At 40.3% G+C, this 19,777-nt stretch overlaps 1 protein-coding gene across 1 annotated transcript in view; it reads right to left on the reverse strand.

Moving 5' to 3' along the window:
* LOC126187951 (chymotrypsin-2-like) overlaps positions 1–19,777 on the reverse strand; it is a 167,041-nt gene that overhangs the window by 81,785 nt on the left and 65,479 nt on the right. The window contains exon 3 of the mRNA XM_049929327.1: positions 17,275–17,363. Within this exon, the coding sequence (XP_049785284.1) occupies positions 17,275–17,363 (89 nt within the window). The remainder of the gene's footprint in view (positions 1–17,274; positions 17,364–19,777) is intronic.

The following is a 19,777-nucleotide window of genomic DNA, read 5'->3' on the forward strand; positions in this document are numbered from 1 at the left end:
ATAATGCCTGCATGATCATTGCCTTACCTTGGCCAGAAAGATTGCCAGAGCTCTCCCCAGTTGAGGACATTTGGAGCATTATAGGCAGGGTCACAACCAGCTCAGTATTTTGATGGTATAATGTTCTAATTGGACAGAATTTGGCACAATATCGCACAACAACACATAATATCCCTATTGTAAGGGTTCTAAATGTCAGGTGGTATTGTTTCTTCTGTCAGCTGTAACAGTAGGTAACAATGTTTTTGAACCCATAAACATACAAGCAGTAACCAAAATTCATCAGCTTTGTTTCGTTTAACGATCATATGTAGGCCTATGTATACTTGATACTAGCAAATTTCTGAAGTCATTACATTGTCCATGATGAAGACCACAGCAGATAGCCACTGCTTATTCATGATGATACTGTAAATGATTTATTGTAGCAAACCCAGAGAGCTGCTATTTTACAATTACAGAACTCAATCGTAGCCTGCAAGTATTCCAACGCAGGAGATTGCAACAGGCTGCTCCTGAGTAAGAGGCATGGGGTACTATTGTACATATTGTGCTGATCAAAGACAACATTACTCACTACCCACACACATCTCAGTACCCAACACATTTTCTTTGGAAGTTTTGTTGTAAGGTGCAGTGCAATCCATTCTGCAACACTAGTTTCCAGGAGTTTTCATCTTTTCTTTCAATTGAAAACATTTCTTTCTGTTTAATATTTTCACAGTGAGGGTGATGTGCAAATAGGTGTTGATCAAGAGGCCTGGGAGTCATAAGTCATGGCACTCCTAAAAAATAAAAAGTAAAACAAAAAAAAAATTACATGTATCACTTTCCAAATTTAATGACTAATTTAAGGGAAATGAAGAAGTGTGAGAACTAGGCATCTTGAAAATAGCAAGTAATTCTAGAAATTACAAGCTACCTTCATTTAATGTAGGATACATTTCAATAACTTCTGTGAGGGGCTGTGCACTTGGATCTGCTATCAGCCTGACCATCTTCAGAGAATATACCAACTAGACAGGGTAACCATATTTTGTATTAACAACTAATGTCATGAATCATGAGTTTACAGGTAAAACTAGCAAACCACAGGAAGCTGATAAAGGAAGACAGAAAGAGAAAGACCCTTCACTAAGCAAAACAAGGTAACAGTGACACTGATTTCCCTAACATAACAACTGAAAGAAATGGCATTCCCTGTATTTACACACAGGCATAGCCATAGATTGCAGACTTTTGTTCAGATTAGAAATACTTAATGAAATACTAATAATGGTTAGCACAGAATTTGCACAGGAACAGGTGCAGGAACCATGCATCTTCGTTCTAGAAGGTCCTAATAGAGGTGATTTGCCATTGCCTTTCTCTGACATGTTATGAAGTGTCAAATGCATATCTCTGTCATATGGATGATTATGGCAAGTGCTTGTATAATGTTGTGTTGGGTTTATACTGTTACGGGTAAAGGAAAGGAAGACGGTCAACCCCAGTCCTGGCATATAGCCTCCTACTCTCAAATGGCACAATGGGGCTGCTGAGCCGAACTTTTCTATTGTGTTTCAAATTGAAACACACATATTGTGAATGGGTCAGCTAGAACCACTATTAAAACAAGTTTTATTCTTAGGTGGTACTTCAAAATATGTTTTGTGTATGGTTTTCTTATGTAGCAATACAGACATTGGAACTTACTAACATATACTGAAAATAATTATTACAAAATAAAAAATTATTTACAAAATTTTAGTTGAAAAATGAATTATTCTTACAAAGTACTTCAAAATACTTTTTTTTTTTTTTTTTTTTTTTGCAGGAGAAAACACATTAGAGCTTAAATTTCAGCATTTATTTCAGACAATTATTATAAAATTTAAATTAAATTACAAAATTGGACTTTGAGGAACTATACTGAACTTAGTTTGTATTCTTATCACATTAACTTATGCAATTCTTGAAGTAAATGTTTGTATGCTCTTCGCAGAGGAATGATTGACATCTATTACACTTTTTGTATGTCTTTCAGTCTTTCTTCAATCCTAACTCTTTGCACTAGCCCTCTTCTGTTCTTTTGCTCTTGAACTCCTTCTTGCAATATTCTGTAGACTAACTTTGATCATCTTAGATTTTTGGTAATTCTGTCTTCTTGCATTGGTTGTGTTAGCTCATATCCAAGTTCTCTTAGAAATAGCCTCCTTCCGTACAAATTATTTTGATTGTACCCTGGATTGATTTGTACATACAACACTCAGGCTTTTATTACAGCAATATCCAGCACATTATAGAACAAACAGGCCATCATTTGACACACCTTTTTGCAGGAATAAGTGTTGGTGAGTTTATCTGTTGTGTCAACTCCTTTTTATTTTGTTGTAATGTAGTACAAGGTGGGGCAGAATGGGTTCAGTGATTTGACAGGTGAATTCTAAAAAAACCAACAAGGATAATTAAAAAGTGTTTTTATTTCTGAAAACTACATTCAATGCCATTTTATTTTCATTTGGTTTTAAAAATTACATCATCCACATGACAACCTTACAACGTTAGTGAATGATGCATATATTGAATTATTCAAAAAAGTTTTCGAAAACTCTTCTCAGCACATCTTGTGTTATTCCAGCAGTGACATTTGCAATTTCCCTCTTAAGAGCTTCCAAGGTTCTTGATTGAACTTTCAAAACCCCCAAAGAAGAAGGGGTGGAGGGGGGGGGGGGGTAGAAATACACCACAGGGACTCAAATCTGGGGAGCGAGGGGGTCCATGGAACATGCATTTGTAAGATCAGGTGGCTGGGAATTGTTCTCACAGAATTTGGCATGAGCTGTGGCACCATCCTGTTGAAACCAAAGGGCTTCTGTGTCATATTCCACATCATACTCCTCAAGTTTGGGGTGTAAAAAATTTCTCCACCATCTCACAATAGCACACAGAGTTCACAGCAACAGGTGCACCTCAAGATTCAAAAAAGTAAGGGACAACAATGCCTATGAAGGACACAGCACACCAAACTGTCGTTTTGGGGCTGTGCGGTGGTCTTTGGTGAGTTTCACGAGGGTTTTAAGTCACCCATTAACGAAAATTTTGCTTACTTTTGGAGCCATATAGATGAAAATGCACTTCATCACTAGACCACAGAATAGTGTCGGGTTGCACAGAGGCTAAGATTGCATTGCAAGCATCTGTACATTTCGCCTAGTCTTCTGGACTAACTTCTTGAACAGCAATCAACTTGGAGGAGGTCAGAGTGTAAAATACGCCTTACCGTTCTAGACGTTATTCCAAGAACAGCAGCATGTTCCCACACAGAGTGTGATGGAGACTGTTCAATGGATGCTCTCACAGTCACAATGTTTTCAGGTGTCCTCAGACTTTTAGGTTGACTAAATGGTTTTCTAGGCAGTGCATCGTGTCACCGTTAACTCTAGTAATCCATTTCCTAATACTTTTAGCATCAGGAATCCTGTCATGACAGTTCAAACCAAATTGCTATGAAAAGCCCTCTACGTCACCACCACACTATCATTGCTTTTAAAGGACGTTTCTAGGACAATGCTTCGATGCTCACCAGACCACGGCATGGTGACTACTGAAAATAGTATTGTTTCCCCCACCTAACTCCATTACTCCCATTCTGCTACTGCATCTGCGTGCTCTTCAGTGATTGTATGAAACTAGGGTGTCCATTGTGCCCCACCTTGTGCTTATTATGCTATTCTGATAACAGGCTACAGTATTGGTGCATTATAGAGTAATATAACTACCCCCACCCACACTTACAAAACCAACACGTTATATCCCTCTGGAACACAAAGGTGGTTGAAAGTACTGGTCTGCTATTGTTTGGCTGCATTGCCTTTGGAATTTCAGCTTTGTTCTTTCCAAGAGTTCCCACTAATATTAGAATTTTCTTGAGAAGTTCTTCAGCTAGGGTGTAGTCCATAAAGAAATTATCAGTGGTAAAGTTCCACCTAGTTTTCTCAATACATTCAAGTCTCAGAATAACATTTCTGCTTTGATGTATTTCTCATGGTCACTGTTCCAGTTCTCCTGTATACACTTCTGCTGCACGAACATATGCTGTTTTTATGTCAAACAACCCTAATTTTATTCAGTCTTTCCAATTTGGGTTGTGGAGGTATATACCACCAGGAGAGACACCTTCCTCTGAATGGAACCAGTTGCTCATCCACTGTGAGATCTTCATAAGGAACAAACATTTTAGGCAACTATTCCAGAAACATTTCAAAGAGAACCCTGATAGCAGCCAGTTTATAATTACATTGCCTAGCTGGTTGATCTTCTTTGTTGTCAAATCTGGGAAATCTGCTGATCATACGGAAATGCTGAAGTGACATTGCATGAAAAACTAACCAATCATTCATGTTGTCCCATAGCTCTTCTGAGATTCTTCAACAGATCTGTACACATCAGCTAATATGAGAAGTCCCAAATGAACCTTCAGTTCCTGACTTGTAATAGGACGTCTTTGAATTTTGATATACATGTCAGTTCTCTGTTGGTTTCATTCAAAATCATTATCAACATCCCTTCAATTATGAACAGTGAAAATGGCGATACTTTCGTTTTGTCAACCTGTTGAAGAGGAAACTGTGTATGTCCTGGAGCAGGATGGAGAATGTTTGTAGCCCTTAGAAGAAAACTGTGAAATAAAGTAAACTAAACTAGAATTAAATACAACGCAGTAAAGTAAATTACAAAGAAATACGAGGGCAGTTCAATAAGTAATACAACACTTTTTTTTCTCGGCCAATTTTGGTTGAAAAAACCGGAAATTTCTTGTGAAATATTTTCAAACATTCCCGCTTCATCTCGTATAGTTTCATTGACATCCGACAGGTGGCAGCGCTGTACGGAGCTGTTAAAATGGCGTCTGTAACGGATGTGTGTTGCAAACAACGGGCAGTGATCGAGTTTCTTTTGGCGGAAAACCAGGGCATCTCAGATATTCATAGGCACTTGCAGAATGTCTACGGTGATCTGGCAGTGGACAAAAGCATGGTGAGTCGTTGGGCAAAGCGTGTGTCATCATCGCCACAAGGTAAAGGAAGACTGTCTGATCTCCCGCGTGCGGGCCGACCGTGCACAGTTGTGACTCCTGCAATGGCGGAGCGTGCGAACACACTCGTTCGAGATGATCGACGGATCACCATCAAACAACTCAGTGCTCAACTTGACATCTCTGTTGGTAGTGCTGTCATAATTGTTCACCAGTTGGGATATTCAAAGGTTTGTTCCCGCTGGGTCCCTCGTTGTCTAACCGAACACCATAAAGAGCAAAGGAGAACCATCTGTGCGGAACTGCTTGCTTGTCATGTGGCTGAGGGTGACAATTTCTTGTCAAAGATTGTTACAGGCGATGAAACATGGGTTCATCACTTCGAACCTGAAACAAAACGGCAATCAATGGAGTGGCGCCACACCCACTCCCCTACCAAGAAAAAGTTTAAAGTCATACCCTCAGCCGGTAAAGTCACGGTTACAGTCTTCTGGGACGCTGAAGGGGTTATTCTGTTCGATGTCCTTCCCCATGGTCAAACAATCTACTCTGAAGTGTATTGTGCTACTCTTCAGAAATTGAAGAAACGACTTCAGCGTGTTCGTAGGCACAAAAATCTGAACGAACTTCTCCTTCTTCATGACAACGCAAGACCTCACACAAGTCTTCGCACCCGAGAGGAGCTCACAAAACTTCAGTGGACTGTTCTTCCTCATGCACCCTACAGCCCCGATCTCGCACCGTCGGATTTCCATATGTTTGGCCCAATGAAGGACGCAATCCGTGGGAGGCACTACGCGGATGATGAAGAAGTTATTGATGCAGTACGACGTTGGCTCCGACATCGACCAGTGGAATGGTACCGTGTAGGCATACAGGCCCTCATTTCAAGGTGGCGTAAGGCCGTAGCATTGAATGAAGATTACGTTGAAAAATAGTGTTGTGTAGCTAAAGGATTGGGGAATAACCTGGTGTATTTCAATGCTGAATAAAACAACCCCTGTTTCAGAAAAAAAATGTGTTGCATTACTTATTGAACTGCCCTCGTACAATAAAACCTAAAACTGACAATAAGTAAAAAGTAAAGATATACTGCATACAAGCCCGAAGGAGTGATGGATGCTAGAGGTTTTTTCTGTAGACAATTGGCACAATGAGGAGGTAAAGGGTTCTGAGAAAGTCTGTCCCAGCACTGCACTCCCCACCACCACAATGGTGACAGCCCAGCGCACTTGTCACTAGACTGTGACATGGTGTAATAATAATAATAATAATAGTATACCCATAAAATACAGTTACATATAATTGTGACATGGTGTAACAATAATAAAAATAATAGTAATAATAGTATACCCATAAAATACAGTTACATATAATTGTGACATGGTGTAATAATGATAATAATAATAATAGTATACCCATAAAATACAGTTACATATAATGTATTTGTTATGCTCACCTTGCTTGTGAATGCTGGAGGAACTGTAGACAACTCTGTACCACAAAAGAGTTTGGGCAGAGATGTCAGTCCAAACATCAGATGAACTGACATCTCTGCCCAAACTCTTTGCCTCTGTATATGTCTGCTTGTGTCTGTATATGTGTGGATGGATATGTGTGTGTGTGCGAGTGTATACCCGGCCTTTTTTCCCCCTAAGGTAAGTCTTTCCACTCCCGGTATTGGAATGACTCCTTACCCTCTCCCTTAAAACCCACATCCTTTTGTCTTTCCCTCTCCTTCCCTCTTTCCTGACGAAGCAGCCGTTGGTTGCGAAAGCTAGAATTTTGTGTGTATGTTTGTGTTTGTTTGTGTGTCTATCGACGTGCCAGCGCTTTCAGGGAAATATTCCACGTGGAAAAAATATATCTAAAAACGAAGATGATGTAACTTACCAAACGAAAGAGTTGGTATGTTGATAGACACACAAATAAACACAAACACACACACAAAATTCAAGCTTTCGCAACCCACGGTTGCTTCATCAGGAAAGAGGGACGGAGAGGGAAAGACGAAAGGATGTGGGTTTTAAGTGAGAGGGTAAGGAGTCATGCCAATCCCGGGAGCGTAAAAACTTACCTTGGGGGAGAAAAGGACAGGTATACACTCACACACACACACATATCCATCCACACATATACAAACACAAGCAGACATTTGTAAAGGCAAACAGTTTTGGCAGAGATGTCAGTCGGGGCGGAAGTACAGAGGCAAAGATGTTGTTGAATGACAGGTCAGGTATGAGTGGCAGAAACTTGAAATTAGTGGAGGTTGAGGCCTGGTAGGTAACAGGAAGAGAGGATATACTGAAAGGCAAGTTCCCATCTCTAGCGTTCTGATAGGTTGGTGTTAGTGGGAAGTATCCAGATAAACCGGACAGTGTAGCACTGTGCCAAGATGTGCTGGCCGTGAACCCAAGGCATGTTTAGCCACAGGGTGATCCTCATTCCCAACAAACACTGTCTGCCTGTGTCCATTTGTGCGAATGGACAGTTTGTTGCTGGTCATTCCCACATAGACAGCTTCACAATGTAGGTAGGTCAGTTGGTAAATCACATGGGTGCTTTCACACATGGCTCTGCCTTTGATCGTGTACACCTTCCAGGTTACAGGACTGGAGTAGGTGGTGGTGGGAGGGTGCATGGGATAGGTTTTACACCGGGGGCGGTTACAAGGGTAGGAGCCAGAGGGTAGGGAAGGTGGTTTGGGGATTTCATAGGGGTGAACCAAGAGGTTACGGAGGTTAGGCGGACGGCAGGAAGACACTCTTGACGGAGTGGGGAGGATTTCATGAAGGATGGATCTCATTTCAGGGTAGGATTTGAGGAAGTTGTATCCCTGCTGGAGAGCCACATTCAGAGTCTGATCCAGTCCTGGAAAGTATCCTGTCACAAGTGGGGCACTTTTGGGGTTCTTCTGTGGGAGGTTTTGGGTTTGAGGGGATGAGGAAGTGGCTCTGGTTATTTGCTTCTGTACCAGGTTGGGAGGGTAGTTGCAGGATGCGAAAGCTGTTTTCAGGCTATTGGTGTAATGGTTCAGGGATTCCTGACTGGAGCAGATTCGTTTGCCACGAAGACCTAGGCTGTAGGGAAGGGACCGTTTGATATGGAATGGGTGGCAGCTGTCACAATGGAGGTACTGTTGCTTGTTGGTGGGTTTGATGTTGACGGATGTGTGAAGCTGGCCATTGGACAGCTGGAGGTCAACGTCAAGGAAAGTGGCATGGGATTTGGAGTAGGACCAGGTGAATCTGATGGAACCAAAATAGTTGAGGTTGGAGATGAAATTCTGGAGTTCTTCTTCACTGTGAGTCCAGATCATGAAGATGTCATCAATAAATCTGTACCAAACTTTGGTTTGGCAGGCCTGGGTAACCAAGAAGGCTTCCTCTAAGCAACCTATAAATAGGTTGGCATACGAGGTGGCCATCCTGGTACCCAGGGCTGTTCCCTTTAATTGTTGGTATATCTGGCCTTCGAAAGTGAAGAAGTTGTGAGTCAGGTCGTGGAACCCTTGTCCACCAGAAGAATGACGATGGATCGGTTAGCCTTCAGATCACAGATAGCCTGGGCTTCAGCAGTGGTGATGTTGGGAGTAGGATTAAGGTTTTTTAAGAAGGATTGAGAGGCAAGGCTGGAAGTGAGAAATTCCTGGAAGGTTGGGAGAGGGTGATTTTGAGGAAGAGGAGGTGGGTCTCGCTGTGACGGAGGACAGAACTGTTCCAGGCAGGGTTCAATTTGGATAGTGTCTTGGGGAGTTGGATCATTAGGAGTAGGATTTGGATTATTTTTCTTCACGGCAAATTGATATTTCCAGCAGAGAGTACGAGTGTAGGACAGTAAATCTTTGACGAGGGCTGTTTGGTTGAATCTGGGAGTAGGGCTGAAGGTGAGGCCTTTGGATAGGACAGAGGTTTAGGATTGGGAGAGATGTATGGAGGAAAGGTTAACTACTGAATTTAAGTGCTGTGGTTCCAGATTGTGTTGATTAGGTTTTGGGGGGAGTGGAGCTGGAAGTGGGAGATTGAGTAGATGGGAGAGACTGGGTCTGTGTGCAATGAGAAGAGGTTGAGGTTTGCTGGAAAGGTTGTGGAGGGTGAGTGAGTTGCCTTTCCAGAGGTGGGAAACCAGGAGATTGGATAGTTTTTTGAGGTGGAGGGGGGCATGCTGTTCTAATTTGCAGTTGGCCTGTAGGAGGATGGGATGGCCCCCTTGTATGCCAACCTATTTATAGGTCGCTTAGAGGAAGCCTTCTTGGTTACCCAGGCCTGCCAAACCAAAGTTTGGTACAGATTTATTGATGACATCTTCATGATCTGGACTCACAGTGAAGAAGAACTCCAGAATTTCATCTCCAACCTCAACTATTTTGGTTCCATCAGATTCACCTGGTCCTACTCCAAATCCCATGCCACTTTCCTTGACGTTGACCTCCAGCTGTCCAATGGCCAGCTTCACACATCCGTCAACATCAAACCCACCAACAAGCAACAGTACCTCCATTATGACAGCTGCCACCCATTTCATATCAAACGGTCCCTTCCCTACAGCCTAGGTCTTCGTGGCAAACGAATCTGCTCCAGTCAGGAATCCCTGAACCATTACACCAATAGCCTGAAAACAGCTTTCGCATCCTGCAACTACCCTCCCGACCTGGTACAGAAGCAAATAACCAGAGCCACTTCCTCATCCCCTCAAACCCAAAACCTCCCACAGAAGAACCCCAAAAGTGCCCCACTTGTGACAGGATACTTTCCGGGACTGGATCAGACTCTGAATGTGGCTCTCAGCAGGGATACAACTTCCTCAAATCCTGCCCTGAAATGAGATCCATCCTTCATGAAATCCTCCCCACTCTGCCAAGAGTGTCTTTCCGCCGTCCACCTAACCTCCGTAACCTCTTGGTTCACCCCTATGAAATCCCCAAACCACCTTCCCTACCCTCTGGCTCCTACCCTTGTAACCGCCCCCGGTGTAAAACCTATCCCATGCACCCTCCCACCACCACCTACTCCAGTCCTGTAACCTGGAAGGTGTACACGATCAAAGGCAGAGCCATGTGTGAAAGCACCCATGTGATTTACCAACTGACCTACCTACATTGTGAAGCTGTCTATGTGGGAATGACCAGCAACAAACTGCCCATTCGCACAAATGGACACAGGCAGACAGTGTTTGTTGGGAATGAGGATCACCCTGTGGCTAAACATGCCTTGGGTTCACGGCCAGCACATCTTGGCACAGTGCTACACTATCCGGTTTATCTGGATACTTCCCACTAACACCAACCGATCAGAACTCTAGAGATGGGAACTTGCCTTTCAGTATATCCTCTCTTCCCGTTACCCACCAGGCCTCAACCTCCACTAATTTCAAGTTTCTGCCACTCATACCTGACCTGTCATTCAACAACATCTTTGCCTCTGTACTTCCGCCTTGACTGACATCTCTGCCCAAACTCTTTGCATTTACAAATATCTGCTTGTGTCTGTATATGTGCGTATGAATATGTGTGTGTGTGTGCGCGAGTGTATACCTGTCCTTTTCTCCCCCTAAGGTAAGTCTTTCCGCTCCCGGGATTGGCATGACTCCTTACCCTCTCCCATAAAAAACACATCCTTTCGTCTTTCCCTCTCCTTCCCTCTTTCCTGATGAAGCAACCGTGGGTTGTGAAAGCTTGAATTTTGTGTGTGTGTTTGTGTTTATTTGTGTGTCCATCAACATACCAACACTTTTGTTTGGTAAGTTACATCATCTTTGTTTTATATGTATAAATCCAACTACATTAGTTTGTTTAGACAATGATATTCCACCTTCATCTCCTTCAGTCACATCACTCTTCTCGCTTCTAGCTGATGATAGTTATCATCATTACTTGAACCATCAAGAAAATCTTGAAAATCAGGACCATTGACAGGGTTATCTACCATTTCATCATCTGACTCATTCCAAAGTCTTTCCAACTAATCATCACCTTAGAAAGCGTATAGCCATTTTGGCACACACAATCAGACTAATGATGTCGTTGTTACACTTGTATCTGTTCTTACAACAATGTGAAATGCCTCTGAACTGTTGTTGACCATATGACAAAAATCGCATTTATTTCAGGTAAAATTTTGTTTGGATTCAAATGAAAATTTCTGACTGGGTCTAAATAAACCACACGCAATAAGTTTGTTGAAGCTGAGCATTTCTGAAATTATTTTACATTTTGAAATGAAAATTGAGGACAACATAAATATAACCTATCTGAGGATTACCCAAGGTCCTGCTAAAGTGTAAATACTTTTCTTCTTCTTCTTCTTCTTCTTCTTCTTCTTCTTCTGCAGCTCTACGGCTCATGATGATTTGTGGCTTCTTCAACTGTCTCATTCCATTTATCTTGGTCTGTTACTAGCGTTTTCCAGCTCATGTAGCCCATCTTGTGAAAGTCTTCTATGAGTCTGTCCTCCCATCTAGTTTTTGGTTGACCGTGTTTTCTCTGACCACCTGGATTCCCTTGTAAAATCTTTTTTGGTGTTTCTGTATCATTCACCTGCACCACATATACAGTCCACCTCAGCCTAGATGACTTCACAATTCTTCTAACGGGCTGGTACATGGCATACAATTCATGGCTGTATCTCCCCGTCCATCTTTTCCCTTTCACAAACTAGGCAAACAATTCTCTCGAGTAACCTCCTCTAGAATGCGTCCAGTGATTCAGCATCCTTTGCTGAAAGAGCCCAGGTTTCAGAGGCATATGTAAGCCCTGGTCTTACCAGTATTTTATAAATGGTTAGTTTTGTGGTCCTAAGCAGGAGCCTTGATGATAGAAGCTTTTGTTAAGGAAACTTATGCTTTATTGGCTGCAATTAGTCTCTGTTTTATTTCTTATGAGGTATCATCTAGGCTAGGTACAATGGAACCCAGGTACTTGCAATGATCGACTTTTCCAAATGTGTGACTACCAATAATTATCTAAGCTGGCATGTTCTCCCTGTGTGCTTTCCCAGCAGCTAGGTATTTTGTTTTTTTCTCATCAATATTTAGTCCTGTATTCCTGCTGGCCTGTTCAAGCACAGTGAATGTCTCTTCCATTGCCGTCAGAGTTCTTGCTACTATGTCGATGGTGTCCGCACAGTCCAGTATCTGCACAGATTTATGAAAAATCATTCCCCTAGTCAAGCTATTTGCTTCTCTCATCATCTTCTCCAAGGTGGTTTTATGTTAATTTTAGTAAATGACCCATTCACAATAGGAAGGTTAATGTTCCCATCCAACAGACTGATCACCATAAACGGTGTTACATGCCGTTGCTTCTTGAGGTACTGTGGAAAGGTCTGGAATTTAATCCAGTATGTTGGGTGAAAGGCTGGTTATCAGGAGCTTTACACCACATATCCTCTCCATCCTGGCCAAATACTGGTGGTGAAAATTTTCCATCAGGAGTCAAATGAGCGTACTTCCAAGTTCAATGCCATCATGCAGCCATGCAATAATGACATCAGCTTGGGGTGATCGACTGCCTGTTTTTTCCTTGCAGTTTCATTTCTTGCAGTCTTGTAGTTTGATCTTTTGATGTCATAACTGGACAGTGTTTTCTTGGATCTTGCAAAAGATGTACACAACATAGTTGTTGCAGTTAAGTGGCTCTCTCCTTGTTTATTAGCACTATAAATTATGTAATGAGCAGGTCTGTTATCAAATTTACAAATTGTATACACATCTCCACTCATTTCCAAGTGTAACTCTGATAACACCATATCAGTCAAATAATACAGTATGTGATGAAAAGTGCAGACTTGATACAGTGGTAATATTTCATAACAAACTCAGTGTACATGTCCTTGTCACAAAAAAATGAACAAAGTTATTAAAATATGCAATGTGTAAGTTTCATATAACAATTACACTTAGTTTTGTCATGTTTGCTTTACAAATATGAACTTTACTTGCAAGAATCACATTATATTTTACAGTATCAAGAAGAAGTATTAATTCTTTTTGCAGATGACACTATCTGTCCAGGCATACATGCAGTAAGAAAGTAATGGCAAACAAGGTTCTTAAAAGTATGGTTGACTAGTTTTCCACAGTGGTCTCACCTTCAATTTTAAAAAGACAGAACTTATTAAGTATCTAGGAGTATTATGTCAGTGATAAGTGTAATACATGGTGAGAAAGTAATGAATAGTGTGATGAGAATTTAAACTGGAAAAACAGGGTGTATAAACCTGGGACAACTGGGGGTGCGGCAAATTCAGAAGCTAGAGAGTATGAATGAAATGTGAAACTATTTCCTAACATCAAACTTTTTGCTTGTAGTAGGCCTAAAAGGCATTTGATATTCGTACTTCGTGCATTATATTCTGTTGTGTTGTTATAAAAATGACCATTTGTGCCAAAACAGCCCCGTTTATTTGGTGTGTGTAACAATAGCTGCAATATTAGGCCGGCTTCTTTCGTTTTATCTAGCAGACAGTGGCAAAATCATGTAAACAGATTGAGAAACCACACCAGTCTTGGGTACTACTTGTATTAACAGCTTTTCTAGTATTAGACAATGATATTTGGATTTTTCATGTAGAAAAACGTTGATGAACTTTGATGAGGTAATAGATTCTTTTCCAGAAAGCAAGGAACACCATATAAAGCTGTGGCAAGATTAGAGAGAGAAAAAAAGCAAGGACTTAGGGATTGAAGAAATGTGTACCGTCTCGCTTGTCTCATGTCTTTACTCGTTTTATGTATCCTATATTTAATTTTATGTCACACAAAACAGCAATTTATTAGCTAATAGACAGTAAAGACTGCAAATTTTCTGAAGAGTTCTTGTTCTGCCAGTTACAGATAATCCTATCCAGTGTTAATTGCGAGATTTTTTTAAAGAGGGGCAGGATGTCAAACTGGCAGCCTGGGAGCACAGAGCGAAATACAGAGACATGCAATGGAAGAATGCTGTGTGAAGAGGCATGGCACTGCTCTTCGGGACATAGACCAAATGACATGTCTTATGTTCCCTCAAACATAAATGTTTTATCCATCAGAATCTTCAGAGAGATGTGCACTACAAAATGAAGGTATTTTTGAAAAGTCGATTTTTTAAATTTTTGGCGTCCTACCTCAAACGCTCGAGGGAGGGGGAGCGCCACTATCCAATATTGCCCGGGTTTGGAAATATCGTAGATCCAGACCTGATGCACAGAGCAGTCTGAGTTGTAGTGGAGAGGTGGTAGTCTCCACGTGACTCGTGTTTACATTTAAGTGATTTTGCTGTTTCCTCTTCGTTAATTGCTCTCACATCAAATGGAAACAAAACGGATTTCTGTGCCCGGGAGCTATCAAGTGAATTAAAATTCATTCACATAATTACAGAAGGCTAAAATATGTTATTAGTTTCAGATTTTATTTTGTTTCCACCTTTCTGACACAAGCATTAATTGCCTTGCAGAACAAATGGTTCAAATGGCTCTGAGCACTATGGGACTTAACTTCTGAGGTCATCAGTCCCTGAGAACTTAAAACTACTTAAACCTAACTAGCCTAAGAACATCACACACATCCATGCCCAAGGCAGGATTCAGAACTGCGACCGTAGCATTCTCGCGGTTCCAGACTGTAGCGCCTAGAACCGCTCGGCCACCCCAGCCGGCCCTTGCAGAACAATGAAGTTATTTTTGTCAGAAAGTAGCATGCGGTGTTTGGTGGAATTCGAATTTATACTTTTGTAATACGAAAATATGCAGTGTACATGTTGCTGCACATCCGACATCTTTCCAAAACATCTTTTTTCCCCTGAGTTTTGTTTTCTAAAGTGCCGGGAAATTCTACGCCAGTGTATAAAACCACAACCATTGAAAGGACTGATAAGTTTTACAGTTCCGGGGAAAAGTATACTGTTACTTAACATGGAAAAAGTGTATTTTCATCAGGGAGAAAGTGTATTTTTAACTGGGAAAAATCCAGGAATTTTTTTCCTGGTCCACGTATACACCCTGAAAAAGCACACTCTGGAACTCCTAAAACAATTTAATGCAGCCACATTTGCATTTGGAATTACTGAAAATCATGGGGAGAGACAAATCAGTATGTTGACACATTTTGTGTATTTTCATTCAATGTCATATGCCTTTTCTTTCAATACTTCTCCCAGGAGGAGGACCCACTAGCTCCAAAAGCTTGCACATTTCCATAACTTTTATGTGTGTTTTCTCCTGCTACTGCTTGTAAAGAGTAAATTTTTTCTAGATTCACTTTTATAACCTCAAAATGAAAATCTTCACTGCCCAAAAACATGCAGTAAAAATAATATATGGTGCTCATCTATGATCATCTTGTAGACGTATGTTTAAGGAGTTGGGCATTCTGACTATGGCTTCACAGAATATTTATTACCTCATGAAGTTCATTGTAAATAATCGGCTACAGTTCAAAGGGAACAATGATGCAGATAATTACAATACCAGAAGGAAAAATGAAATTAATTACTCCATGTCAAGGTAGTCTTAAGCACAAAAAGGGGTGGACTATGCTGCAAATCCAAATTCTTAATCATTTATCCAGTGATTCAAAATGTCTGACAGACAACAAAGTAAGATTTGAAAACAAACTGAAAAAGTTTATTCTTGAAAACTCTTTCTGTTCCAAAGGAGAATTTCTGTTGTTATAATGTGCAGAAGTTCATGCATAGGAATTACTATAAAATGATTTGTTCCACATTATTATGATTTATCATGCGGATGGTAGATGGAACATGAAATTAACTAACATGTTTTTTAGCTTGTCAGGAATGAATTACATAGATGTTACCATTGCTATTCCTGTGCCTAGATTGGCGATTTTGGGCTGGGGCAAATCTTACAAAGACTGGTATAAAGATATATGTTGTTTTACAGAACTAGGGTAGTTTTTTCTATTCTGAATGTCCTATATGCTGAGGCAGTAAATTGTTTCATGGAATATGTTATGGGTTAGTAATTTAGAAAAGTTTATTGAACTGTATTAAAAGCACAGTGCCAATATGCAGAATCTAACAAGTACAGAAACAAAATCTAGAATTGAAAATCGTACAGTCTGGACTTCCAGTGTCATTTATCTCATAAGTTAATTAGCTTCATGAAAATTGAATTATCTTAATACAAAGTTGGGGTGCCTGCCTTTCTAATGGTGTATGCTAACTTATCTACATATGTCAGTTAGTTCAGAAGATTCTGCATATGATGAACAGTAGTAATATTTTTAGCCTGTCATAGCTTTCAATTAACAGAGTTCCAATAAAAACTACATTTATTAAAGTAATGAGCACATTCAAAATAATAATCTGGATAATTAATTTGTGTAACTCAGCCAATTACTAACATTAAATACTTATGCATACATTACACGTATATGAGTATTAGGTAGGTAATTGTATGAAACATGAATAATAAGTGGAAAGAAAAAATTCAAATATTAACAAGAGTGCAGCATAGCAGTTAGGGAGCTTCCAGTTTGCTGTGTTAGAAGCTATGGAGGCAGGTATTATTATGTTAAAACATATGTATATTTTGTTGTTATTTTGTCAAAATTGTAGGTAAGCTATATTTGGGGAAGACAATACAGAAACAAACTGTAACACCCTCTCCCTCCCTCTTACCACCATGACCAGAAGTGAACCCTGTATCTGAGCCTGCCGCACACTGGTTCTTAGCCCAGGTGGCAGACTTCTGCAAGAGAGGAATACAAATGTTGATTCTACAAAATGGTAAGTAGCAATTGCGGTAGTGAGTATCTTGAGATGATGATGTATGTTTTTCCAGTATGCTTCTCCTGATCATCAAAATTTATTTCTGTTTACAATCCCAAAAAAGGACACTTACATAAATCTCATAATGTGATATTGGATTAGAATGGGTTACGGTAACAATATAACATCACAGTGATTAAGTATTGTGAGTGAGCACTTTGTTTAAGAGTTCCATGTCTTAAACCCTTACAGGATCACTGTCTGTCTACCTGTTAAGACCCCTTTTTTTCAGGCACAAATAGAAGTGTCAAGTTGAAATTTATGTCAAATACTAAGGTCTGCATCCCTTTGTGGTGTAAAAGATACAGCCATTTACGTCGCATATTTTGACACTCGCAAACTCACTCATCAAAATTATAGAGGAACTATCTATATACATAATTAAGTCTAACAGGATGGTCAGGGTGTAGTCTTACCCACACTTCTCCGATTTTTATTCATGTAATATTTTAGTAAAAATCTCCGTAGATAGTAGCAGCTGGCAACTCACCGATACACACAGTGTGCTGCAGTAAGGACCCATTCCTTATTAAGAACAGTACCACCACAGGAATGGTTTCCATCATATCTTAGGGAGATCTGTGAGAAATAGAAATTTTTATAAAATTGGTAAATACTATTAAATAAAGAACAACCAATTTCCTTAAAGCTATCTCCAGCACATTTTCTTGTTTGTACTAATCACTCAGTAAATAATACTCCTGGACTGGAAAATTTAGATCAAAATTTGTTGTTGTTGTCCACTATCACAAAATGCTGACTTAAATTTTGTCCATGTACACGTATAATTTTGTATTGTATTGTAAGATCTGTAGCAACTTTTGTTTCTCTGGTTACAGGAGTGATGATCCAGGTTTCTGTGTAAGAACACTAAATACTACAGTGTGACTTAAATCAGATTAATGAAGAATAGGCATGCTTCTTTAATGTTTGTACAGTTTAAAAGGTAGAGCAAAAATACAGATATATAATACTAAAAATAATATTGTAGATGTAACAACAGATGATTTACACATAATCGTTTGGGTTATGAAGAAAAGGAAACTGCTGGAAAATGATGTTGCATGTCTCATACTGGTCATGTGAGGCCACTGGGATCCTGCGTACTGTTGAGTATGGCTTTCTTAAAGCCACTGATTCCAGATTCACATGACACTCATGGACTCCAGATGCACACAAGCACTAATATTACAAAACAATAAACCACAATCTAAGTTGACCTTAATCCTGCAGCCATCAATTCCAACTCTTGCTGGTAGACATTTCTGCTTCTTAAACTGGGCATATGATGATCACCTCACAAACAGACAACATCCAGATGTGATTTCTTTCCTTACATAAAAAATATAGATGTATTACTCCTAGCAACTTGGTGCAATTTCAGTGTAATGGTAATAAGTTGCATACAAAAGCAAATGATATGCTTCATGCAAATATAATGTTTGTTACATGATGTCTTATCATCTTGCAATTATTATATTGAACAGTGTATTATTGATGTGCTTAAGTGTTTGATATGATTCATTGTAAAGGATTTACAGGCCAGAGGTAAAAAATTTCAGTACCTATTGAGGTTTATAACTTTTATTTGTCCAACACTGCCTGTCGGTACAGTTCTTGGAGGCACCGTTTGTACCTCAATAGATACTGAAACAGTAATAAACTTTTTACCATACGTTTATAGGCATGACAGGTGTTGTGGCATCTACAGTGGCATAGATCTGTTGTCCCAAACCTACCAGATCTCAAACTTTTGTTAACAGTGTCCTTGATAAATCCCCATGCACTGAAATCCAGCTGAGTCAGATTGAGAGACCGAGGGGCCCAGACAATGGGATACCCCCCTCCTGGTCCTATGCTCAGGATATGTCTCATGGAGAAATGTGGTAACATCCCCATGACAGTGGGGTGGGGCACCATCCTGCTGTAAAATCTTGTGGGGAGGCATCTGTGGAACTGTATAGCTAGTCAACATTCTGAGATAGGTGTGCCCTATCACAGGTGCACATCCACAACGTGACTCAGTTCTGGTGAGGATCACATCTTGGAGAGTGTCTATATCAGTTGCGTATTCACCCCAGCAACATAGAATGCTGAATTCTTTCATGATAAGGATACATTTGTGAACACCCCTACTGCAGAGATCCTGCACCTGTAAGGTAGGAAGACTTTACCCACATGCTTGTGTTCCATGAAACATGTTTCTGAATATTACACATCAAAAATGTGATCGTTTCATGTTCACTGTGAGAAAATTCTTAGGTAGGACTATTTTATTTGAATGACCAAATTCTAGTCATGACATGTTTGTTTTAATAATAGCCACCTATGAAGCTACCTTTGTGTAGGAATGAATGTGGGGCAAATCTAACACACTTTGATTTTCACAGGTAAAAGCAGTTTGAAAAGTAAAATGAATTTTTTCCCCATCAATCTTTTATTTTCTACCAGTTGGGTTGTACAAGACTATGTACATATGAAATTGCTGTTTATTGCTTATATGCCAATTATCTTATATGTCCGGCACGTGTTTTTACTGTGGATTTACCTACTCTTGACTCACAGATGAGTCTCCTCTAGAGAATATTTACAAATATCACAGGGCATCATGTGATGTAGACACTAAACTGATTATAATCAATCTGTTGACACACCAATCACTATAGCAGCTACCAGGGCATCAGTCATGCTCATGAGCAGTGTGCACATCCGCAACAGTGGTGCCAGTATCGAGGAACTAGTTTCCATCCGTAGGTCACGTGCCCATAAAAATCCCATACATATCCTTCCACCTGCTGGATGTTTAAATTATGGCTCAGCCTGCAGCAAGCAGCATTCCATCCCTCACTTAGCTGTTAGCCAGGAGCACCCTGCATCCTGATGCCCATCATTCAGAGCTTCGAAGAGACCAGCTGAGACGCTCACTTTGCAGTGTGGCACACAACACTATGGACGTCACTTCAACAACCATCCAGGACAAGAGTTCACAGTGG

The sequence above is a fragment of the Schistocerca cancellata genome, chromosome 5, assembly GCF_023864275.1.
Source record: "Schistocerca cancellata isolate TAMUIC-IGC-003103 chromosome 5, iqSchCanc2.1, whole genome shotgun sequence".
Taxonomy (NCBI): domain Eukaryota; kingdom Metazoa; phylum Arthropoda; class Insecta; order Orthoptera; family Acrididae; genus Schistocerca; species Schistocerca cancellata.